Here is a 25,991-nt window from a genome sequence, read left to right as displayed (position 1 = left end):
ATTATATATGAGAGGCATGGTGGCTTTAATTTTGATCCAAGTTAATTTAAAACACTTTCTTCCCTGGTTGAGTTAGGTGGAAGTGTAGAGCAGGTGATTGTGAAATATATATAGCACGTGTCATATTGGGTGATTGATTTTTCGTTTACATTTGCATGCAATATTAATAAGACTAGGAATCTTTGTGGCTGTGGCTGTGGTTGTGGTTGTGGTTGGGGGGGTGGGTTATTAATGATTTTTATAAATAAAATAAAATATATGCTCTTAAACCAAAAGTCCATAACAGTAGTAACACAACCATTTGCATTTGGAAGCGTCCAAAAGCCGAAAGAGATAAATCTGTAAAAGACGTACTCGTGCAAGCAAGCAACTAATAATAGTAATAATAATAAAACTAGAATATATGGTCTATACATATATATTATAGTTTTATAATAAATAATTAGATGTTTAAATATTTTCCAGCCTACCAGACTATTTTTTAATAAGATTTTTATATAAAGGTAGTACAATGGTGATATTTTTGGTTTGTTTTGTTTTACCATGGCTGACATAAATGCTGACAATTGCCTTTATCTAATCAATTCTTTAAACTGTCATCTAAAAATTTCAGTTATGTCCATTCTTTAGAACCGAACACCCTAATTTCAACTAAAAACTGACCCTTCCATATTTAATTTTTGATTTTTATTTTCGCGGTACATTTTAAATATATATAAACCAACCTCATATATAAACACTCGATATTAAAATTAACTTAAAAACCTCGTATCCATTAATATTATATATGTCAGGTCAACTTTAACAAAATGTAATGACAAAATTAAAGCAGTAAAGTGAGCAGATCAGTTTCCTTTTCAAGTTCCGACATTTAAAGAATAATAATTAAGAAATATAAAAAGAGCTAACCAAAGATTACACACAATTTTATACAGTACGCTACGCGGGGGGGCACACTTTGAGACTTGGACCTTGGGGGTGGGGTTAAGTAACACGGGTGGCAAGAGTTAAATGTAAGTACATTTAAACTGCTACCTACAACCCCCATTAACGAGGACAAATTGCAACAATTATTAGTGTTATGTTGATGGGGGCGGGCGGGCGGCGCTAAAGAGAAAGGGGTTTGGTTTGGTTGAAACCCTATTGGCTTTTCTATCTACATAATAATAATAATGTGAGAGCGAGAGTTGATGACGAACCAACCAACCAACCAACCAACCAACCCATCTAAGAACCCGGAACGTTGAGATTCTGGAATAGCTCCGGCAGGTGAGCATTGGTAAGTTTAGTCCTCTTGCTGATTTCGTGCTTCTTCTTCTTGGGCTTCGGCTTTGGACCCATGCCATGAACCTGCGCCATGGCCCTCCTCTTCGCTGTGTTCGTGGCCGGCTTCATGCCGTTCTTCTGCAGATCCTTCTCAATGTCAATCATATCCCGCGGCAGTTCGATTCCACGGAACAGCTGCTTCAGGTCGTCATCAACCTTTATAGGCACGCGGGGGTCATTCGGATACGCTATGTCCTCTTGCGAATCAAAATTTGATAACAGCCAGATTTGACCAGCAGCCTTGAGAGCCTACACAAACACAAAACACCACAGCTCGTCTCTATCTATCTATCTATCTATCTAGTACAGGAAAATCAAAAATTTGAGGCGGCTTTTAACTTGAAGACAATTCTCAAGTACTCGGCTAACACACTGAGTCATTCCGTGTCGCTTCACAGGGCAAATACGAGAGAGCATTTGTCCTTATGGTTAGGCACATAATTTATGCATCTAATTGAAGAAATTCCTTTTGCAACCAAAGTCCGTAATGGAACTGCTATATGCTTTGGCATGTTTCTACTTCTCATAACTATTAACTGCGAAAAAGATCTCTCAAGTAATTGGCAAACCAATGGGCAAAATGACCTTTGAATTATTTTTTTTTTCCTACAAATTGATTTCTAACAAAGAATTAAAACTGGAATTTAATATTGGGCGAACCTGTAGATCCTCCATGACAGTTGGGTAGGCATCCTTGAGATCAATGACAGCAATGCCCTCTGGAAATTTACGTACTAAGACTAGCAGTTGATTCTTGTCCTTCACGTCATGTTTGGACTGTGAAAAATAAAAGATAAAACGTAACTTTCCCTGAACATATTAAACTTTTTCTTTCTCACTGCAGAACAGGAGAGAAGGGACAAACAGGCAGTCAATAAATGAAGGGGTAAAACAAATCCACTTGTCACCAGGTTTCCAGGTAAAAGATAAGGATTCACCTTGTAAGAAAAACACCTCCCATCATAATTCACTTTCGGGTTATTCCTCAAACTGTCAAAGACAGCCTTGTTCGCGTTCGCATCAACATAACATGCTTCATTTATTTGATCTGGTGTGAATGCTTGCCTTGTCTGCAGAACAAGGAACACAAAAATAATCAAGGTGTGTTTAATATCTTAACAAATGATTCCACAAATAATTGTGAGGCAAAATTAACAAAATTGACTTCCCAAACACCCTTAGCTGCCACAGGCATCCAACAGGTGTGGGTCAGTTGTCCAGCAGGCATCTTTATGCATCACCAGCAGAAGCAATTTCTAGGTTTGAAATCAATATTGGCACCCTAGCAGGCATCTTTAGTTAACGGTGGCAGAAAAAATTTCTAGGTTTCAGATCAATACAGGCACTCACAGGAAAAATCATATCGGTACCATGTTCTGCAAAATTGTATTTCTCAAGGCTGTAGATCTACTAAAGTGATCAATACAGCCCAAGGAAAGGGCTTACTTAGTACACTGGGTTGGCCCTTCCCAAACGACCTTTCTAGAAGTGAGGGTGAGGCCATGAAGTCCATTGTGCACCATTTGAGGTAGGAAGTGAACCCAGATATGGGCTCTTATCAGTAACCAATTTCAGATCTCCATTTCAAGGCAGGACATGATGGTCAAGATTGTTCTATCTTTCTTTGAGGAGGGTGGTGGCTGGTGTTCCTTGCACAGTTTTGAAGTTGATGGTGGTGGGTTAGTGAGCCCGTTGGAATTCCTTGAACCATGAAATTTTCAGGGAAGGACTCAATTGACATGGATGATGGTGGTGGTGGTGGTACTCATCCTATCCTTTTCAGCTAGTTCTAAGGAATGGGATGTTGGAGATTGCAGGTAAGTTGTGGGTGGGAGAAATGTTCAGGTGTTAAAAGGAGAGTTCAACATATCTAGAGATGACAGTGACAAAGGCCATGCATTGCTTTCTTCCAAAATGTCAGGTTGGGTCCTTTCAAGTATGCCCTTTGGTGGTGATGGTAGATTTGTGGGGAGAGAGGATGATAATCATCCCAACAATCTTTTCTTACTGGCAAAGAATATGAAGCCTTCAAGTGGTGATTGAGGAGAATTAGGAAGTTAATCAAGTTCAGGGACATTTTTGACCAAAAGTGACATGAGTTTGTTTGCGAAAATTAACCTTAGGACAAAAATTTGGAAGCCAAGGCAAAGGAAATCAGCAGAGGCATCCAGGTTGTTAACTCAGACAGAGGTTGTTATGGGTTTTTTCAATTTTTTACCAGTTCAAAATAGGATTGATGATTTTCCTCTGGGAATTTTTTGTCACATCTATAGCCAGCATGGTAAAGTGGGGAGGAAAGAGTTATAGGCTAAGCTTTTAGGGAAGAAGCACAGTAATTAGCCCTTGGTGCATCGGATTTTGTAATGAGAGGGCCAGTTGTTGGGGGCAAGCTATGCATGAGAAGTTTCTCAGACTTCACAGAAGGGATCTATAATACCCCATATTTTCGTGAAGTTGCCACGTATTTTAAGTGAGTTTAAAATACCGAAAAATATGCTTGAAATAGAAACAAGTGACCGAATCAGTCGTAGGGAGTACCCTAGAGCTTAAATACTTAAGGTTAAAGGTATACTTTTGACGAGCGTCTCGAGACGAGATTTATGACGCTGAAAGAAATCAAATTAGAAATAGTTTTCGGTTAAGCTAAGTTGTAGCCTAAAAAGACCGAATGATGGTAAGGGGCTTCCGAAAAATCGTATATATTGAGTAATTTTGAGTTATTAATTTTGGAATTTTAAGTATCTCGATAAATTTGATGTTTGAGGGTGTAATTATAATTAGAGAATTATCCAAATGAAATAAGGATAAAATTAAGAGCTTATGTGATAAAATATTGAAGTTGAAGACTTGAAATAAGGGCAAAAGTGTTATTTGAAAGAAGTTTGGGGTTTTAGTTTGGATTTCAAAAGATCAATTCATTCTAGTTTTGGATTTCAAAAGCCACTCAATTATGACTTTGAGTCTTTGGAGTCCATGACTAAGATTTTGACAAGTGGCATAATGTGATTGGTTGGAGAAATCTATAAAAAGGCACCATGGGTTGTTCTCAAATCATTCCAAGCAAGCTTGAGAGTTGAAGCACTCTAAGAGGAGGAGCTTGCTCTAGAGAGAGAGTAGGAAGTTCGGCAAGAAGGCGGGAAGAAAGCGGCGAAGAAGCGGCGGAGAATGGGCCTCGTCGGAGTTGCGGGTCTTCGCCGGAGTTAGCCAAAATCAATCAGCAAAAAAGCGAGGTAAGTCCAATTTTTTTTTGATAATCATGTAGAGGGGGAAGAGAGGGTCGCGTAGGTTCAAACGGGGGTCGAATCGGAGTTAAAACGAGGGAGATATGGCCGAAATACGAAAACGACGCAATGCTGTCCGAAATCTGGAAGCAGCGCGTGAGATACACGTGCCGAAAGTGGCTGCGCGTGAAGGCGCGTGAGCCACCTTCTTGTGGCACGTGAGGGGTCCATTTTCCTTCAAATTTTCCAGTTATGCCCCTACTTTAATACCCTTCATCCCTATAGAAAAATATTTGGGTTTAGGTTTACCGAAACGCGTGTTCTTTGCAGAAACCTAGGCCGTTTGCTGTAAAATTATACCGTCGAAGAGATAAACCAACAAGGTGAGACTCCTATACTCCAAATACTATTTTTATTTTCTTATGAGAGACTTCTATTGCATGAGACGTGTTTTGTGAAGTTCCTGTATATAAACTCTTGTTATTCTCTTACGTGAAATCATGCTGCATATATGAACTGTATTTTTTCTGAAAAATATATGTTGTTGGCTTTTTAACTGTTGCATTTATAAAATTTGTGTGGCCATACTGTTGTACCTATTTGTTGTTGGCCGAGGGCAAAAGTCGGATATCCCCTGAGAGGCGCTATGCGTGCGCCATCGAGAAAGCTCTCGTGAGGAAGACCGTGAGTCTAAGGAACAACGGATGTGGTGCTTGCATGAGTTCTATGAGGTTGGGCCAAAGTGACATGGTTAGGGACCTTCCGAGAGGCGCTATGTGTGCGCCATTGAGAAAACTCTCGTTGGAGGAGGCTAACGTGTTCACAAGGCACTTCGGAGTAGTTCTCATTGTCTTCTCATACATTTTATACTTGATCATGCATCGATATAAACTGTTTTTGGAGTTTCTCACTAGAAGATTCATCTTATAATTGGATTATGTCTTTGGAATATTCAAACGTTCCAAGTTCGACGAGCGGCTCTAAGGGAAAGGAGGTAGCTGAAGAATAAGTTTAATTCGCTGTCTATAGCATGTTTAGAATATTTTCATTTATATGCGAACCTATGTATGTCTTGGATATGTTTAAGACGTTCAGTTATATGTTGCGAGAGATGATGTCCATGTAATTCATTTTGTAAACGTCTTGAACAATTTTATGATAAATAAAGCATTATGGTTGTGAACCATATCAGGTTCGATCTAGCTTCCGCATTTGAAATTTTAATGCCTGTCTTAGCTATTCAATAATTGGGTTTGTTAAGCTGAGAAGGTGAAAATTAGGGTTTTTTGGATGATGTGTGATGTATAATAGCTATTGAGATATGAAAAATTTTATATTCCCGAAATCCTAAGTTATAACACGCTCAAGAAATTTGGGGTGTTACAGGATCTATTTTACTTGGTTTAGTTCAGGGGAGAATGCTTTTCAGGCTCCTACATGGATAGAGTCCTTTCTTTGACTGATTAAGATGAGCATTTTTAGGATGTTTACTGAACTTGCCTTCCCCAATGCAACTCTGTATCATCTACCTCATCTGTTGGATAATGCAAGCCTTATTGTAGAAAATTTTCCCTTTTGGTTTTAGAATATGTGGCTCAAAGAGGAGGATTTTCTAAAGTTGGTTAAGGTCAGGAATGTTACATTATGGGCAGTTTCTTTCTTTTCGTATAGCTAGGAAGATAAAGTTATTCAAGGATAGACTTAAGAAGTGGAAGAAGAAAGCCTTTGGCAAGTTAGGGTTGGCGTTGATAGGCTATAGAAGAGACAAAGGTGTTACACCTAGGGTCACTGGATCAGATTTCTTAGACAGAAATTATGCCACTCTCAACCGAACACACACACGGACAAGATTGATAGAACAAATTAAAGAATCAAACTGAAAAGATAAACAAAACAGAAAGTAAAACAAACCACATGAGACAAGAGGTGCAAGAATTATCCTGCTTCAGATTGTCTTTTAGGACAACCATACATCCAGCCTAAGAACCCTCCAAGAGCAGCCTTCTTTGATTCAGAAAGAACAATTGGTACAACTGGTTACACCCCATGATTACAAGCCTTCTCTCAAAATTACAAAAACTATTCTAAAATCACAGCCTTTCCTCTCTCAAAGCTTTCTTGTGAGACAATAGCATCATCTGCTAATGATGCCTAGCCCCCCCTTCCATATTTATAGAATATTAGGGCGATAATTCATAGGCTATTACAAAACTGGTATGGATATTATCGGTTTACCCCCCAATTTAATAGCTAATAAAAGTGAGGCTACCGCCTATCTCTTGTTAGAGATATGCCCCATGAGCCAATTATATTTACATGTAATTGATCATATTTTACATTGTGACTCTTTATCTTCAATCAATTATTATTGCAAGACATTATATTTTTATTTGTCATTGATCGTTGTCTTTATTATTTCCATACTTGACAAAGTCCATAAATCAAATAGGCTCATGGAATATGGTCGTGTATAGAGATGATGATTATGAAACATATTCCTTATAAGCCTTGATCTTAAATGTTCCTAGTCATAGAGTTATTAGGACTGGACACTAATAACTCGGATAGACTAGCATATATGGTGCATGCTCAATTAGGAGAACGTCTTGTTTCATGGACATTGGTGTGTGGACACTAGTGCATATATGTGGGTGCTTATTATAAGAATAAGTACACTGAACTGACCTGCTACAGAATTCTTAATGGTAATTGTTTATTGTCAAATTGGAATTTCTGTGTTGCAATAGTGCAGATTGATCCTTAGACTTGAGATATCATGGTAGTCTTATATTTGACTGGTTACGTTTTGGTTCTTTTTTGGATTCCAATGGAGTCATTAACAAATTATCACTGGGCATAACCTTATCACATATGAAGGCTTGTAAATATCGAAATATGATTCATCACTTATCGATAAGATGAGAAGATGTCCTATGTATTCCGATGATTTCATGACTGAGGAAATCCTTGGCCAAGGTGAGGTGGAAATCCAAAGGTGTTTTGATTTCACTTATTAAGTCATAAATCTGGAATGGATACATAGTTATTGAATGACTAGAGTTTCGTCATAAAACCATACCCTAAATTCAATCGAGACATAGATTGATGAAAGGATTTTACTGTATGGTAATTGCAATTGAAAAGGTCCGTGTTTTTCATCGTTGGCTAGGCATTCATGGCATGTTGCTAGACGTTAACCATGATATGTAGGGTTTTAGAATTAATATGATTAATTCTAAAACTATTAATTAAAGAGTTTAATTATGAAGCCCATGAGATGAGTTAATTATGAAGCCCATAAGTTTAATTAAAGAGTTTAATTCAGTTGGGCCTTCATATAGCCCAATAGAATTGGCTCTATATCTAGCCCAATGGTGGACCTAAGGGGTCACACACTTAGGTCGAGCCCGTTCCACAATTTAAAAGAGAGATTCGGCCCAATATGATTAAGGGTTGGGTCTAAATTGTTTAGGGGATTTCCAAGGCACAACTAGGGTTTTTTAACTCTATAAATATGCCACTTATGAAGTTGGAAAATATAAAAAAAAAAAAAGGGAAAAATTCGGATCTCTCATTGGAGGCGCCTAGGGTTTGCTAGCACTACTCGAGGCGTCGTGAAAATGGTCGATCGTGTGGACCGACTTGGAAGAGTTTGCGCTTGCAACTCTACGATCAAAGAAGGCAGAATCGAAGCTACACGGTTGGCCGATTTCTAACATCTCTACCCTCTAAAACCTCTAAAAACTGCATAATAACCTAACCTATGCAAAATACTGCTACCACTGCCATCAATACTCTAGACAAACTCTAACAAAAGGTTTTGGACAATAAGAGTAGAGAGTAACTCTCAAAGGAAGAGCTGTTGCTCTAAACTAAGTTAAAAGCAGAGACTCATAGTCCTGTAGGAAATGAGTTGAAGAAGAAAGCTGAAATTGACATAGATAGGGAAATAGGATTACCACGTTTTTTGTATGATGTAGATTCATCATCGATGAGGAGTATCTATGGAAGAGGATAATCCAAATGGTGTCATGGAGTTATACAATGGGTCTTCAAAAGAAAGGGTAGTACAAAGGCTTATGTTACCTAGGTTGGACTTTTTTGCCCATCTTCAAGGATCAAAAGAATTACTTGGAACAATTGTTTACGGAAGAGATGTTGAGTGTTGAATGACGTGACATGAGATAAGCCTTCAGGTCCTCATGACTGGCCTTTTTCCTGAATATTGTTGGAGGGTAACAGGGATCCTATCAATGCTTTCTCTAGTTCTAGTGAGTTCGACAAAATGTGAAATGCTTCTTTTATTGCTCTTGTTCCTATGAAAAAAGAGTGGTGTTCAGTATCTAAAAAATTGCACAATCTTGTTGGCAGTGTTAAATGATAATACTGCAAAAAAAAATCTTGTCAATGAGATTGGAACATGCTTTAAGTGTCTGTTGTTGACTTCCCAATCCTTTTACTATAAAGGATCTCAAATTCTTGATTGATGCACCAGCTCAGATTGATAGTAGTACACCAAGTCTTACTGGTAAATTAGACTTGAAGAGGACTTATAATCAATTCTGTTGGGGCTTCCTCTCACACAAGTCAAATAATACAGGACTAAAGATTGAATAAAGGAAGTGGATTGAATTTTGAATTTTTGATGTCACATTCTTTATGTTAGTCAATATGACTTGAAGGGATTCTTTATGGTTCTAGCCAGTGTTCTAAAAGGCGGCCACCTAGGCGCTAGGCGGCCCCTGGCTGCCACGATTTCCTTCAAATTGTCACCTTAAGTGTTGGGCCTGATTAATTAGGCTCGGGCGGCGCCAAGGTGACCGATGCGGCCAAGGTGATGCCTCCCAGATGTGTTTTTTGTGCCTGATTTTCCCTCCCTTTTATACCCTATCCTCTCGTGACCGTGGTTTGGGCTTGTCGGTCGCTCGACTCCATCTCCATCCCAGATCAAATGGATGGATCTAACATTCGACAGCTGGATCTGGCGGTGCTACAGGAAGGAGACGATGATGGAACAACGGCGAAGCAGTGGCGACGATGGCTAATTGGCATGGGTCGACTTGGGTTGTGGTCGCACTGTAGTGGTCTGGACGATGGTAGAGATCACCCTGCTACTGCTAGGCTCTGATGAGAGCCGAGGATTTGCTAATAACTTTATATATATATATATATGCATAATAATATACATATAATATCTATTTATAACTTTATATACATATAAATAGAGATAAATTTATATAAATAGCCTATATATAATTTGTTTATATACATATGAACATATATGTATGTATGTGTATTTGAGATATTATAAATTTATATATGTATGTATGAGACAGCAATTAAGGAGAGATGGAAGGAGTATTTCACAAAATTATTCAATGATGATGGGGACGCAAGAGTTAGGTTGGGACATCTTAGTAACTCCGAAGGGAACGTGAGTTATACATTTTATCAACGCATAAGTTCAAATGAAATAAGGCAAGCATTAAAAAAGATGAAAAATCATAAGGCGAAGGGACCAGATAATATACTAATAGAAGCATGGAAATGCATGGAAAAAGAGGACATCTCCTAGCTAATGAAATTATTTAATGCGATCCTTAAATCAAAAAAGATGTCAGATGAGTGGAGGAAGAGTACTTTGGTTCCTATATACAAGAACAAAGGAGATGTACAAAACTATGAAAATTACAAAGGAATTAAGTTAATAAGTCATACCATGAAACTCTGTGAGAGAGTAATAGAGCAAAGACTTAGAAAAGAAACAAATGTCTCGAAAAATTAGTTTGGTTTCATGCCTGGTAGGTCAACAATGGAAGCTATATACCTACTGAGGCGCCTAATAGAAAGGTATCAGGATCAGTAGAAGGACCTGCATATGGTATTTATAGATCTAGAAAAGGCTTATAATAGGGTCTCTAGAGAAGTATTATGGAGGGTTTTAGAGAAGAAAGGAGTCCGAATAGCCTATATACAAGCCCTTAAGGACATGTATCATGGTGTAGAGACAAGAGTCAGAACATGCGGAGGGGATACTGAACCAATTCAAATTACAATGGGATTACATCAAGGTTCTGCACTAAGTCCATACTTATTTGCTTTAGTAATGGATGAACTAACTAAACACATTCAGACAGAGGTGCCATGGTGTATGCTATTTGCAGATGACATAGTGTTGGTGAATGAAACAAAAGAGGGAGTAAATACTAAGCTTGAGTTGTGGAGAAACAATTTAGAATCTAAGGGATTTAAATTAAGTAGAAGGAAAACAGAATATATGGAATGTAAATTTAGTAAGAATGCAAGAGTGGAGGATATTATAATAAAATTGGAAGACCAAATCTTACAAAGAAAAGACCATTTTCGATATTTGGGATTAGTGATTCAAAAAAATGGAGAAATTCACAAGGATATCACGCATAGAATTAAGGTAGGTTGGCTAAAATGGAGAAATGCATCGATGGTGTTATGTGATAGTAAAATCCCATTAAAACTAAAAGGAAAATTCTATAGGACAGCCATAAGACCAACCTTGTTGTATGGCTCAGAATGTTGGGCAGTCAAACACCAACATGAGTAAAAGATGAGCATAGCGGAGATGAGAATGCTAAGATGGATGTGTAGCTATACAAGAAAAGATAAAATTAGAAATGAGGTTATTTGTAATAAGATAGGAATAGTGCCAATCGAGGAGAAAATGAGAGAGATTAGACTAAGATGGTTTGATCATGTGAAAAGGAGACCAAGAGACGCTCCTGTGAAGAGAGTTGATGAAATGGAGCAATTAGTCAAAAAAAGAGGTAGAGGCAGACCCAAGAAGGCTTTGGGAGAGACATTAAAGTTTAATATGAAGTATATGGGCCTAAATGAAGATATGATAAAAGACAGAAATACATGAAAATCTAGAATTCATGTAGCCGACCCCACATAGTGGGATAAAAGCTGGATATGTTGTTGTTGTTTAATTTTTTTATGCACTGCCTAGGCGGCCTAGGAGCTAGGCCCCAGCCTGGCGCCCGACTAGCGCCTAGCATCTTTTAGAACACTGGTTCTAGCAAGGGAACCATTGGTCTCCCTTCCGCTTTATCATAGTTATAGAGGTCTGCAGTTTAATATTGGCTAAGGTCAAGGCAGAGATTTTGTGGTAGGAATGAGAAGAAATTGAGATTTTAGTTTCTCACTTTCCTTTTGTAGATGAGACTCATGAGATTGCTCTTTTGAACTGATTTCAGATTTGGACACCAATCTTGACAAAAAGTGAAATTACCTTAACGTTGGGATGATGGTAGTGAGTTTTTAGCTTCTTGCAAGGTTGTAGAGTTGGTTTGATGCTTTTATCCAATTTGAAGTAGCCTTTAGGGGTTTTTCTTTTTGTCCAAAGCTAAGGTTGCTTGGGATAGAGTTGGCCTGTTTTAAAAGCAATACCTATCTAAAGGGGGTAGGCTCATCGTTATTAGAAGCACAGTCTCCCATTTTCCCAATTAAATGACCTCTCTATCCAACATTCTTGTGTTTGTGGCAAATAGACAGGGGAAGCTCCCAAGAGATTTCATTAGGAGTATTATGAGAAGATATTCTTTATGAGTACTATTAAGGATAAGTAAAGATCCATTTGATGATTTAGGAAAAGGTTTATTAACTTGTATGCCTTGGGGCCCAGCTATTTGTAAGCTTAACAACAATAGTCACACAACTTAATCTCACTAGGTAGGGTTATTAACATGAATTTTAGATCCCCATCCATTTCTACATTCGTAAGCTTGACCTTCCAACAAACTCCCTTCAGATAAGTGGCTTTAAGGCTTTAAGTATGGCTCCTCAAAGTGAAAGTGGACTAAAAGCGAGTCAAGAAATCATATGGTTGCAAGTTATGATGGGGTGTTGTAAGTCCTTGCGTAGTTTCCTTTTGGTTTATCCTTTTACCTTTTCAAGGACAGCACCACTTAGTCTGCATGTTCAGATTTAATCCCCATGGATAGCAAGATAGATTTGATAACTTTTGATGCCAGGGTTTAAGATAAAAAAAGGTCGGGCTAGGAGGACAGTAGGTTGATTTGGTGTCCATCTAGTAGGGAAACTTTCTATGTTTGCCCATTCTATCTTGCTATGTTGAATTAGCAAGATAATGTCTCCAGGTCCCTTTCCAATGATAGGCCTTTTATGTTTGGACTAACCCATGGTTCTATCCTTATTATTTATAATTTGGAAAACGGGAATAGGTGATAGTAGATTGGTGTTCATGTGCAGGTGAGGTGGTGAATTTGTGGATTATTTTACATCTCCATTATCTGACAGCCCAAGGAGTGGAGTCTATTTTTGTCAACTTCTAGTCCACAATGGGCCATGCCATGCTTCATGTCGGACTTCAAATTCACATAGAGAACGTGCTGCTCAATCACAGATCAGAGGTTCCCCCCTGACGACGAAGCTTGCAGCGCAAACGTAATAGCAGAGTGTTTGAAAGCATGGAGCATTCAATTTATTGATTAAAGGGAACTATCTGTAATTCTGTACTTCACTTTTTGTGGTTAAGGAGAATATTCCTTTTAGTCTTGTTTCTTTTCTTCATTTCCTCACGAAAACAGGAATTCTGTTTTTCCTATCTTCCTTGCAAGTTCCCTTTTCTAGTGTTCAATATTATTCATATCTGACAAAAGAAACAAATGCACATTAGGAATAACAGATGGTTAGTTCCTAACATATAACAAGTATGTTTTATTTATTTATTTTTCAAAAAAGTACAAAAATTCACAGCCCCAGGATCAGCAAGCACAAGAAATGTGGACATAACAATTGGCGTACCACAGTGAGAATGTGGCAATGAGATTTCTATTAACTTCTGTTTTCTTTCTTTCTTTCCTCCATTTTTTTTTTTTTTGCTAACTGAACTTCGATTCAAAATTTATTTTCAACAGAAGAAATTAAGCAGCCAGCAACAAATCCTGACAGTCAAATAGCCTTAGATATCAGTCATCGGAAGGATAGAAAAAAATATGGAAGACAAAAGTGACTTGCTCCCAAGAAAAGAAAACCATGCAACAAAGCAGATGGGTAAGAAAGAGGTGAGGGAGATTCATACCTCTAACAGCAAGTCTATTACACGCTTGATCTGAGCTCCTACAGGGGCTTTCCGGATACTGTTGATGTGTTGTAGTCTCTCTGTATCATTTGAGAATTTAACTGCTGGAGCTGGGGATTTTGCATTGATTGAAGATGTACCTACAGGTGTGGCCTTCAGGTTTGCCACAGACCTAGAAGATCCAGCTTTCGATGCAATGCTTGTAAGAGTTGACTGGCACTTCTCTTGCTGCTTCTTGAATTTACTTAAACTTTCTTGCAAAGACGCCATCTGTACAATGCAACGCCAAACAGAATTAACATAGAATGATAAACCAAGTTAAAAGAGCCCAACTTCCAGTTGAGAAAGCTGAGCAGCAATAGTAAATTAGGTCTAACCTAATAATTAGACAAATATACACATACAAATGCACATATATAGATCATGCATTTATATGAATCAAGAAAGACTTGACAGTACACTTAACTATGACTTACGACCTAATTACAAATTTAGAGGAATAAAACCGTTAAATATAAAGCATATCATTCTATGAAAATCTACTTCCATATTAACCAAACAATCATCTGGCCAACAGTCTATTTCCATCATGCAACAAGGGAAGGTGAAGGCATGGGACAAGTTGAACATATGGCCATTCAGTGGATGAATTAAGGATGGAGATAAATAAAAGAAATTTGTATGAAAACTAATTCATCTAAATGATTTCTATGCAGAATCACAAAATTGCATCGCACCATCTGTTTCTTGCCAATATGCATCCTTAAAATTAGGTGCACCATTTGGGTCATTCCTAACTCTCTCATATAGAATTTCTAGATTAATGAAAAATCAAAAAGAATGAAAGTGAAATTTCTAACTCATTAAAAGAATGAAACAGACCCTTTCCAATTCAAGTATTCCTTATTTTTGTTTCATCTCATTAAGGCTTATTACAATCACTTCATGATTTCAGTAACTAAGAGAAACAACAAATGGTAATGGTTTAACAAGCAATCCGATTCAAGGACATACAAAACTGAACCACAAGTTCATAATCCAATTCAGAGGGACAATCAACGTTTACCGCACCACAAGTACAAGTTCAAGAAAAAGAACAAATAGGCATATACAAAACTGAACGTGTACTAAAACACGAAATATCTATCAACCAAGAGCAATAGACGCAAAAAAAAGCAAACGTATTGTAAAGATGAAGAGCTCTAATTGAAGCAGAAATAAAGATAAAAGCTGTATTCAGTTTCAGTTTTTGCAAGCTCAGAAGCAGAGCAAACTTTTGCATCCACATTTCACTGCTGACAATGACGCCTAGTTTTTGAGAATGCAGCCTCCATTGCCAGTACCAAAACAAGCAAAGAGAAGAACAGGAAAACAAAGAGAAGAACCAAGCACATATGTAAAACCCCAAACCACATATTCGGCCAGATTCACAGAAAAAACAAAAATACATATTATAAAAACAATCTCAGATTCACAACAAAAACGTATATCAAAGATTCAAGAATCTGGCTAATCAAAACCCCAAAATTAACATCTTTAGACTTCAACTCAAGAAACCCTAAATCAAAACGACAAATCTACCTGACCAGCGGGCTGCCAAGTGCGAATAAGTCTAAATTGCGAACGTCAGCGAGCAGTGAGGAAGGTTGTCGGCCTGTCGCGGTTCGCCGGATCAGAGAGGGAGAATCCGAGAGAGAGAGAGAGAGAGAGAGAGAGAGAGAACTGCGAAGTAGATCGATTGAGACTTGGTCTTTTTGCATCTCTACAACGCAGAAGAGTGATGGGCTGGGCCGTCCAATTTTTGGCCAGCCCAGCCCAACTACTTTGGGCCTCTTACCAAACATAATGGGTCAGTTTTTAATTATTTTTTTTAAGGTAAATAATCTTTATACTTTCTTAACTTTAGTTATTTATTGAGGATTTTTTTTAATTTTAAAATACATTTATTTAGTTTTTAAATATTTTGAAATTAATCCCGACATCTCTTAAATTTTAGTTGAATCCTTAAGATGGATAGGAAAGAGAGAGAGAGAGAGAGAGAGAGAGAGAGAGAGAGGAAGGCATTTTAGGTCCAAGAAACATATATATATATATATATATATAATAACAAGTGACTAAACCTGGGTTGGTCCAAAAGTTACGGAGTGAGTGAGACTGTGAGAACACCCCCCCCCCCCCCCCCCCAAAAAAAAAAAAAAAAAAAAAAAAGATTATCCATTTTTAGTATTGTATTTATTGGCTGCTTCAAGTTTGAAACGTACGTTTTGACAGACAGCTTTGATTTTTTATTTTTGGACAAAAAAACATTTATTATTTAAGCTCGGCTTTAATTTAACCGAATGAGTCAAAAAACCAAATTCAACGCCGTTTTCGGTGCCACTCCTAGAAAAGCAAAAGCCCGAGCCAACCCACAGCGACACCAATTTGAGTGCCGGAACTCCGAGATGGCCGAAGGAGGGTCGCCGGGAATTCTTCCCGCCGGTTGGACCGAGCAAATCGAGATCAAGGACGGCGATGAAATCAGGGTATTCCTACCTCTTCACCTCATTTCCCTGGAATTTCTTGTACCTTAGGGTTTCTGGTTCTAGCTCACACTATTCATTCTGAAATTCTATGAATTCTCGCTGTTTATTTACTATTAACGCTTTGGATAAACTTCTTAGTGAATTGATGGTTTAGGAGTTAGGCCAGTTTGATTTAATTTCTTGGTTTGCTGCTTGATCGCATCAGTGTGTATTTTTTAGATGTTTTGGAGCAGACACACACAGCATTTCTTGCTGGGAGAAGATAGGGATGAGTAATTGTCAATTGTATGTACAATTTGGAGAAGTTTGGATTACATTCAGTTCGTGATTATTGGTAAGACAGACAAATAATTATCTCTGGTAGGTTTCGAGGATCCAAGTTCCTGGTCTTAATTAGCTTGGGCGGGGCTTTATTTCATACGGTTGCTTAGTAGAATGTTATGGTTGACCAACAGTTCAAGTATGTTTGTCTCAGAAAGTTAATTTTCTTTCCGATTTGGATAAAATTGGAATTTCATTAACTTTATTTGATTGGAAAATGGAAACTCTTCTCTCATTTCTGCTGGACATTTCTTGTATTAATGAATGGCAATGGTCCCACCCATGAAGGAATGAGAAGCTATCAATTCAAATGCGCAGCGCATTTGGCTTTTTTGTTCACATATCTGACAGTGTTGTCAACTATGTGCTACACTTTTTGTTTTGTATGGCTTTTCTGTTTTCTTTTTAGTAAGTGGGAGGTTTGGTAACACAGTTGGTTTTTAATCAGATTTATTATTGTGAAACTATTTAGGCAATCATAATGCTAGCCGAAGTTCACTGATTAACTTAACTCAAATAGTTTCTTAGACATTTAATAAGGTATTTTTGTTTATCTCAATGTTCTTGTTACAGCTGGCATGCCACTACTAGATGGTCATTGCCAAAATTATGTTTGTGAAGTTGGTTAGGATACTAATTGTTTTGTAATACAAGTCTTTGCTTCAATCTAGATAGTTTTTACTTTTTAGGGTAAATCACCCAAAATTATTTTAGAACCAACTTTTAATTTTTTTCAATAGTATACCTTAAATTTTAGTTCCAATTGTGGAACACTGTTACCTTAGTGGCATTGAAGAATGGCTGATTGGGCGATGAAGTTGGGGGGGGAGGGGGGAGGGAACTAGTGGTGGTTGAAAAAGAACCCTAAAGCTATTGGGGTTCGACCAAAGAAGCCCAACATTGCTAGGGTTCACCGATCGAACCCCAATGTTCGTTAAATGAAGGTAGGGCTTGCTTAAGATTGAAATGCCTCAATTTGTGATCTTGATTTGCCTACAGCTCTTCATAAAGGTACTAATCGATGTACTGCTCATCCTATTTTGAATGTTGTTAGTTATGGCTCTATGTCCCCTGAATATGCTGCTTTTGTATCCTTTTTAATTTATTTATCTATTTTTAAGATTGTTATAGAATCCCTTTTTCATTCGAGATGGAGAGATGCTGTGGTTGAAGAAATTTCTTTTGGTGTTAGTGTCCTAATGCTAGATTTAGATAATATCTAGTGTGTGTGTTAGGCCTAATAATATAATTTTACATATTAATAAATAGTTATATCTTCATTTATACCTCTCCAATTATATATGAATGAGTCTCTAGATGTTCTGATGATCTTATTTTTAAACTGTTAAGAATATGTGATAAAGATTTATGATACATTATTTCTTAAAGTAATTCTTAGTCCTTAGATTTCTCGAAAGGGGAATATGATTAATCGATTACAGACTGACACATGGGCTACTATCATTGATCAGTATGAGATGCTAATGATAATTGATGGTGACTCACATGCCATATTGTATGAGATGCAGATAGTAGACATATGGGTAGATCTTGGTTGAACATCTATCGAATGTGAGTCATGTAACAGATCACATGACTGAGAGGATTAATGATCTGTTACTCCATTCGATTGTGTAATTGGTCCCCAGATCGGAGGTGACAAAGTTGTCTTATATGCTAGTGTCAGAGATTTACCGTTGCGCGGAGTCACCCGAATATGAGGTGGGAATGTTTTCTATGTGGTCTTTATTCAATAGCGTATGGAGGCAGGTGATCGCTGATGGGATCTATTGACCTCTGACGTGAGGTGAACATCTTATGCAATCTTAGTTGGTTAGTGATTGGAAAAACCTTGGCCAAGATACGCACGATCGGAAATGAGTTTTTGATGTTGGAAAGAGTTCCAATGTATCATCTTGATCACACCATACTAGATCTTGGCATAGTTATTGAGTCCTGTGAGCTTGATCAGTCCATGGCTCTCACTTAATTGAGATGTTAGTTGATGGAATAATTGTAATGCATGGTAATCGAAAGCCCAAATAGGTTTACTAGAAGTATTAACTTAATTGCTGATAGGATCGTCCTGACATAATGCTAGTTGTTACTCATGACCTTTTGAGATTCTTTGGAGAGATGTAGAGATTCTCATTGTAGATCGAAATGTTAGATCGGTGTCAAAGAGTTTGACGTGTCTCGATTGCTACTCAGTTGTGAACTTGGAAACTCACACCCAAAAGTGGGCATAGCATCGAAGTAGTGAATTTGAGCTGGTACAGTGTTCTTATCCACCATTAACAATTAATGGGAATTAAATTACCATTAAGAGTTAATGATTAATTAAATTATCATTAATAGTTAATGGTAATTTTAACGGGGTAATACAAAAAGGGGATTTGATTGCCTTTTGAAAAGTCAAAATTGAAAAAGTCAATTGGAAGAATGGCATGTGGGTTTCATGCAATTAGCTTTTATGAAAAGCCATTCTCTACACTTGGAGAGAGAAAAAGGAAAAATTGGAAGAGACAAAATGGGAAGCTTTGTGCAGGCACATTAATTGCGCTTGCAAGAGAAGAGAAAATGGACATGAGCGGGAGAATGGTTCTCCAATTGCTTGAAATATGTGAATCTCCCACTTGCACTAATGTTATTTTACAACACACTACTGTATCGTCGCCTGGTATCTCATACCCATTTTCTCAAGATGACAATATAGTTGTAACTATGTTATAGCTTAGTCAGCGGGTTTGCAATGTTCTTATATGATGCAACTCTTTGTGTTTGTACGTCTCTACGTGCTATTATCTCTTAGATAAAATTGCAACGTCGCATGGAGTGTTTGGATCTTTGGTGAGACTTGGGTTCCTTGACTTGTGCAATAGCCCAGAGTAGTTGCAATACTTAAGTATCAGCAACTTAATGGATAGAACCACTTCTAGTTCAATGATAAACTTTACCAAACAACTTCCTTTGTAGCATCGAATGCTGCAACACATACGACTTTCGTAATGGATTCTACAGTCATATCCTACATGGAACTATGCCAACTAACTGCACCACCATAGCAAATAAATACAAACCTAGATATAGACTCTCTATCATCTATATCAGACTGAAAGTCTGCATCTGTGAATCCATCATTACAAAGTTCACCTTCTCCACATGCCAAAATCACATCCTTAGTGCTTCGCAAGGACTTTAGGACATACTTCACGACTATCCATTGTTTTAAACTTGAATTAGATTGATATCTGCTCATAGCATTTACAACATTGACGATATCAGGCCAAGTACATAGCACACTCTTTCTTGGAGTACGAAGAGACATCCCTTCAGAGAGTGAAATTCCATACTGAACGGATACGAGACCATTATTGGAATTCTCATGCTAAACACCTTCAGCATCTTCTCTATGTACATGCTTTAGGAAAAACTTATCAATTTCTTCGCTCTATCTCTATAGACACGAATTTCCAAGATATAGATCACTTCTCCCAAATCTTTTATGGAGAATTTATTAGACAACCACAATCCAATTCACATCGTCATGTCAACATCGTTCCTATATGGATAATGTCACCTATATGTAGGATAAGAAATGCTCACACACTCCCACTTGTCCTTTTGAATGCAAGGCTCATCCTGATTTTGTTGACAGCCACAATCCAATTGACATTGTCATGTCAACATCGTTCCCATAAGGATAATGTCACCTATATGTAGGATAAGAAATGCTCATGCACTCCCACTTATCCTTTTGAATGCAAGGCTCATCCTAATTTCTAACAGAATCAAACTCTTTGATCTCACTATCAAACTAGATATTGCCTCCTCATAGTTCACAGGATCAATCTAATTGATTACCATCTCCATATAAGAACATTTCTTGTATCTCCTCCATAAAAAATCCATATCGTTTTAGAGAACGAGACACTCTACCTGATCTACGAGGTCCTTGTAAGATGACATTATTTGGACCAACTGAATTAGGATCGGCTTCTTGACTAAATTCGATCTGTGATTATGAGGATACCTCCTCATAATTCCACTTTTTACCTTATATGGAGTCCAACTTATTTGTTTTTAGCTTTTTGACAAAAGTGGCATGACCCCAAATCATAACGTATTTAAGATTAGGTTATTGCCTAACCCACATCTCATATGGCGTCGTCTCAATAAATTTGGTTAGTGTCCTATAGTAGTAGAAAGAGCATAACTCACAATGAATTGGGCAGATTGGTATAACCAATCTATCAGATCCTTGATCTGATAGGGGGAATTCGTGGGCAGATCTATTTCTCTCTGATTTGAGAGGGAATTCATGGGAATAAGGGAAGATTTGTAGAATAGGGAGAGAGAAATAGAAAGAGAGAGAATGAACGAGAAGTGTTGGAAGGAGAATTCAGATTTCAATTTCTCAAATCATGCCTTCTCAATGAGTTGGGCCAATCTCTTATACGGCTTCAACTTGGGATTGGCGCCAAAACGGTTGCCAAGTCCCTTCTAGAAGCAGCCAAGTTGCCTAACTATCTACTTACAACTTGCACTGCTTGGAACCTTATACCAGTAGGCTAATTCCCTCCAAGAATTACAATAATAGCTATGAATAGCAACAAAGCAAAAGATAACAACAAAATAGAAGGTCATAGCGTCACAGCCTCGGTACATGACACAATCATGGAGTGTACCATATTCAACAAGGTATGGTTTTTTATGCTAGAAACTCCATTTAACTGTGGTGAAACGGGAGAAGACTGAGATATTGTGCCACTATGCCTAAGATAAGGTAGTCATCAAACTCAGTATTCAAGTATTTATCACCTTGATCTAATCGAATGATCTCAATACTCTTTCTTGTCTTGTTTACTACTTCAACCTTAAACTTATGAACTTTTCAAGAGTTTTAAACTTGTACTTCATGAAGTAGATATAACCATACCTCGGTAAGAGATTGATAAAGGTTATGGAATAGTTATAACTGCCTCGTGCCATAACACTAAACGGCCCACGTATATCTATGTGGATAAATCCTAATGTCTCTTCCACTTTGTCTAACAATGGGTACCTGGTTATATTCTCGAGAAAGTAGGACTTGCAAGTTAGCCCAGGTTTAAAACCTACTAGTTCAACAAACCCACGAAATGCCAACTCACTTATCCTCGTCTCTGTAATATGACCTAGTCTTGAGTGCCACAATTATTTCGAATTAATACTGTTATCACGAGAATGCTTCTCACTCACAGTGGCTATAACACTTACATTTCTATCTCGCATTTATTCATGTAATTCCAAAACATAAAGACCATTTACAAGTACACCAATGCCAACACATTCATTACTTTAATGAATATTACACATATCTTTTGCAAAAGAAATTTATATTATCTTTTACAAAATTCAAAATGAACATTTCATTCCAAACGACATTAGGTAAGTTCAAATAATCCTTAAAATTCTTTACATGCTCGAATATGAAAAGTACAAAAGTAATCCCTATAACTAATGGATCAACTCTTGGTCCATTTTCCATTGTAAGGACAACTCCTCGCTTCTCAAGTGACTTACTTCTCTCAAGATTCTATGTGCAAACACATATGTGAGATGTAGCACACTAATCAAGTATCCAAGAAGCAAAGCGATGACTAATCACATTGATCAATATCTAAACACAAAAAAAGTACTATGGCCCTAAGACTCCATCTGCTTGACTTTCAAGCTTTGAAGATATTTTGGATAGTTCCTCTTCTAATGCCTGCCCCGTTGGCAATGGAAACACTTTCCTTTGTTTGCTCTTACAAATTGATTTCAACGCTTGCAATTTTTTGCCACCTGATTGCAACTCTTGTAATCAATTAGCCAATCTTTAAAGTGGTTATTTTCCAAAACACGAACAATTTGGGTTTGCCATTGGAGAATATTACAGAGTTTAAGAAAAATAAAGGACTTGATTAAGTGGAACATGAAGGACTTGATTAAGTGGTAGCTAAGGGTTAAAAAGAACGTTGCCTTTTCCAAAAATAAGAACAGAGGCTCTGTTTGCAATGGTAATTTGTTTAGTGGTTTCAAAGGTTTCATAGGTTTTAAAAAACTTGGAGATAAGGGGTCATATGATCAGCGGCTCCTGAATTAAGGATCCACATGATGTTCTCATCAGATTTAGAAGCTGAAAAAGTCTCATAGGCTAGGGTTTTACCTTGTTGCTTCCTGTGAAGCTTAGAAAGAGAACCCTAACTGTTAATATGTATATACCATTTAATTAAATTCATAGACTATACACCTATATATATATACAAAATATAATAGGCCATAGGCCACGAGCTCTAACATAAGATTAACCCTAGGTGTACTATATAAATATAACCATATAACTCAACACTCCCCCTCAAGTTGGAGCATATATATCATATGCACCAAGCTTGTTACAAATATACTCAATTCGAGGACCTCTGAGAGACCTATTGAAGACATCTGTTAATTGGTCATTGGAATTGACAAAATCTATGGTAATACAGCCAGATAAAATCTTCTCTCGGATGAAGTGACAATCTATCTCGATATGTTTGGTCCTCTTATGAAAGACTGGATTGGAAGCAATATGTAATGCAGCTTGATTGTCGGAAATTAATTTCATCTGTGATATCTCCCCAAACTTGAGCTCTTGAAGCAATTGTTTTAACCAGATAAATTCACAGATTGCCAAGGCCATAGTACGATATTCTGCTTCTGCACTCGACCTAACAATAACCTCTTGCTTATCACTTTTTCAAGATACTAGGTTTTCTCCAAGCAGAACACAATATTCTGAAGTAGACCATCTATCAAAGGGAGAACTTGCCCAATCAACATCAGAATATCCGACTACTTGAGTATGACCTCTGTCTTCATACTATAGTCCTTTACCTGGAGCTCCTTTAATATACTTGAGAATTCGGACTACCGCATCCTAGTGGCTATCGCAAGGAGACTGTAAAAAAAGACTGACAACATTGACTGAGAAAGAAATCTCTGGGCGAGCGATAGTGAGATAATTAAGTTTTCCGACTAGCCTGCGGTATCTCCCAAGATCAACAAGAGGCTCCCCTTGTCCTGGTAAGAGCTTTACATTAGGGTTCATAGGAGAATCTATAAGTTTACAATCAAGCATCTCAGTTTCTTCCAAAATGTCTAACACATATTTTCGTTGAGAGATAACAATACCTGAACTGGACTGAGCAACTTTTATGCCAAGAAAGTATTTAAGTAACCCCAAGCCATTAGTCTAAAAGTGATGGAAAAGATGCTTCTTCAACTGAACAATACCATCTTGATCATCACCTGTAATAACAATATTATCCACGTAGACAACCAAGTATATACACCTCCCTTGTGATGTGTGTTTATAAAAAATCGAATGATCAGACTCACTACGAGTCATACCAAAGTCTTGAATGACAACACTAAAGTGACCAAACCAGACTCGAGGAGATTGCTTCAACCCATATAGTGAGTGGCGAAGTTTACAAACCAGCCCAGACTCCCCCTGAGCAATAAACCCAAGAAGTTGCTCCATATAAATCTCCTCATGAAGCTCACCATATAAGAAGACATTCTTAATGTCTAGTTGATACAACGGCCAGTGGTGCATAGTTGCTATAGAGAGAAAAAAACGCACAGAGGACATCTTAGCAACAGGGGAAAAAGTGTCACCACAGTCAAGACCATAAACCTAAGTATACCCCTTAGCACCCAAACGGGTCTTAAGGCGATCAACTTGCCCATCAAGACCCACCTTGACAGTATAGATCCACTAACAGCCGACCAGAGATTTCCCTAGGGGTAAAGGAACCAAATCCCAAGTACCATTGGAATGCAAAGCAGTCATCTCATCCACCATTGCTTTTCGCCACCCTGGATTAGAAAGTGCCTCACTAACAGTCTTAAGCACTGAAACAAAGGATAAGGAAGACACAAAAGCACAAAAAGAAGACGAGAGACTGTTATAATTAAGAAAATTATAAATGGGGTGAGGATTGTGAGAAGAACGAGTACCATTCCAAAGGGCAATAGAAAGCAGATCCTCAAAAGGTAGGACCGCAGCAGGTGGAGAGACTGGAGCAGGATGTGAGGTAGCAGGAGTCGCTGAAGTAGTAGGAGACACTGGAGAAGGCGCTGGAACAACATCTCCATCGGGAGGAGACCGAGGATGATGATGCCGATGATAAACCTGCAATGGGGTAGAAGAAGGAATTGGGAGAATAAGAGCAGGAGGACTCGAGGGAAGAGGGATTACCTCAGAAATGGGTTGACACTCGTCAGCAGCGGATGGCGGCGAAACCACCGGGACTGGGATGGACTGAAGGAGGCGAGTCTAATGGTGAAGACAGCGTTGCGATTGGAGCACTAGAGAGAGAGAGATCGGAGCAAAAACATCTTTGTGAATAGTGCGAGAGAGACGGCGTGTGGCGGCGACAACGACGATGGGCCTCCAGGGGTCGATAGATCGGAGGCCGGCGAACACAACGGCGGCGGCTGTGCGCGTGATTAGTGGCTGAATGGTGAAGAGCCACTGTAGACCAATAGTGCGAGCAACGTGAACGCAGTGGGCAACGACGGCGGTGGCACGACAGGCTACGGCAGTCGGTGGTGACCCGACCGATGGTGGGCGGCGGCAGCGGCAGCGGCAATGGCTAGGGTTTGTATGGTGGTGACTAGGGTTTGTATTTTGGCTTTGATACCATGTGAAGCTTAGAAAGAGAACCCTAACTGTTAATATGTATATACTATTTAATTAAGCTCATAAACTATGCACCTATATATATATACACAAAATACAACGGGCCATGGGCCACAGGCTCTAATATAAGATTAACCTTAGGTGTACTATATAAATATAACCATATAACTCAACACTTCCTATTAGATTTAGGAGCTGAAAAAGTCTCATAGATTAGGGTTTTACCTTGCTGCACCAGTGAGCAGGATGCTCCATCTTGGAATGTCCGAAGAAAGGCCTTTAGCTTGCCTAGCTCCTCTGGATTTAATTGAGTAGGATTAGCCTCAGTTGGGTCTCCTTTATCAGCTACTTCCTCTAGATCCTTATTGGAGAGATAGCTTTGATGCTTCATGTTTTTGATGCCTCCAATCCTGCTCAAGACTGCTTCTCTCCCATGCAATTTGAAGCATGTTTCCCTAGTATGTCGTGGCTTCTTGCAATAAGTGCACCATTGCCCCTCACGATTAGAACTACGATTTTAGACTGATGGTTTTCCAGATTTGACTCCCCCTTCTTCTTTTGTTGCTAATAATCAGTGTTGAACCTTCAGAGCTATTCTTTGTAAGCATGGCACAACTTCGGTTTTCCTTACTCCTAATGATAGCAAAAACTTCATTTAAATTAGGAAGTTTGTCCCTACTGAGAACTTGAATCCTTACTTGATCAAACTCAGGATTTAGACCTGCTAGAAACTCAACAATTCAGTCTCTTTTGAAGATTTGATTGAGGGTGGTAGCATCCTCACTGCACACCATCTTTATAGCTTG

At 38.2% G+C, this 25,991-nt stretch overlaps 2 protein-coding genes and 1 long non-coding RNA gene across 5 annotated transcripts in view; 2 read left to right on the top strand and 1 right to left on the bottom strand.

The window, feature by feature from the left end:
• Positions 1-823: 823 nt before the first annotated feature.
• LOC127787216 (uncharacterized) lies at positions 824-15,372 on the bottom strand. Its single transcript, XM_052315145.1, has 5 exons — positions 15,208-15,372; positions 13,627-13,896; positions 2,265-2,396; positions 1,987-2,103; positions 824-1,575 (listed from the first exon to the last, which is right to left on the bottom strand). The coding sequence occupies exons 2-5, from the start codon at positions 13,894-13,896 to the stop codon at positions 1,228-1,230; spliced, it is 867 nt and encodes a 288-aa protein (XP_052171105.1). The 5' UTR covers positions 15,208-15,372; the 3' UTR covers positions 824-1,227.
• Positions 4,398-12,936, top strand: LOC127787217 (uncharacterized). The gene is made up of 3 exons (XR_008020123.1): positions 4,398-4,556; positions 4,878-4,930; positions 12,795-12,936. It is a non-coding gene; the product is annotated as an uncharacterized LOC127787217 (long non-coding RNA).
• A 605-nt stretch (positions 15,373-15,977) lies between the features above and the next one.
• LOC127814277 (uncharacterized) overlaps positions 15,978-25,991 on the top strand; it is a 31,361-nt gene continuing 21,347 nt past the window's right edge. For 2 of the 3 annotated variants that reach the window (XM_052355690.1, XM_052355689.1), the window contains exon 1: positions 16,006-16,151. Coding sequence is in view for 1 of the 3 variants with exons in the window: in XM_052355691.1 (XP_052211651.1) it covers positions 16,071-16,151 (81 nt within the window). In the remaining 2 variants the exon portion in view is untranslated. Of the gene's footprint in view, positions 16,152-25,991 lie in introns of all 3 variants that reach the window. The other variant, XM_052355691.1, reaches the window with a different exon arrangement.

The sequence above is a fragment of the Diospyros lotus genome, chromosome 12 (assembly GCF_014633365.1).
Source record: "Diospyros lotus cultivar Yz01 chromosome 12, ASM1463336v1, whole genome shotgun sequence".
Taxonomy (NCBI): Eukaryota; Viridiplantae; Streptophyta; class Magnoliopsida; order Ericales; family Ebenaceae; genus Diospyros; species Diospyros lotus.
Note: the sequence above shows the minus strand (reverse complement) of the source record. Positions and strands in the feature narration are given on the sequence as shown.

What these genes read in the sequence shown, in the direction of transcription:
- LOC127787216 (XM_052315145.1), bottom strand. Translation starts at nt 13,896, where the DNA reads ATGGCGTCTTTGCAAGAAAGTTTAAGTAAATTCAAGAAGCAGCAAGAG. An exon ending in TAATAGACTTGCTGTTAGAG is followed by an intron (nt 2,397 to 13,626) that starts GTATGAATCTCC and finishes CTTGTTCTGCAG; the next exon opens with ACAAGGCAAGCATTCACACC. An exon ending in GGAGGTGTTTTTCTTACAAG is followed by an intron (nt 2,104 to 2,264) that starts GTGAATCCTTAT and finishes TATTTTTCACAG; the next exon opens with TCCAAACATGACGTGAAGGA.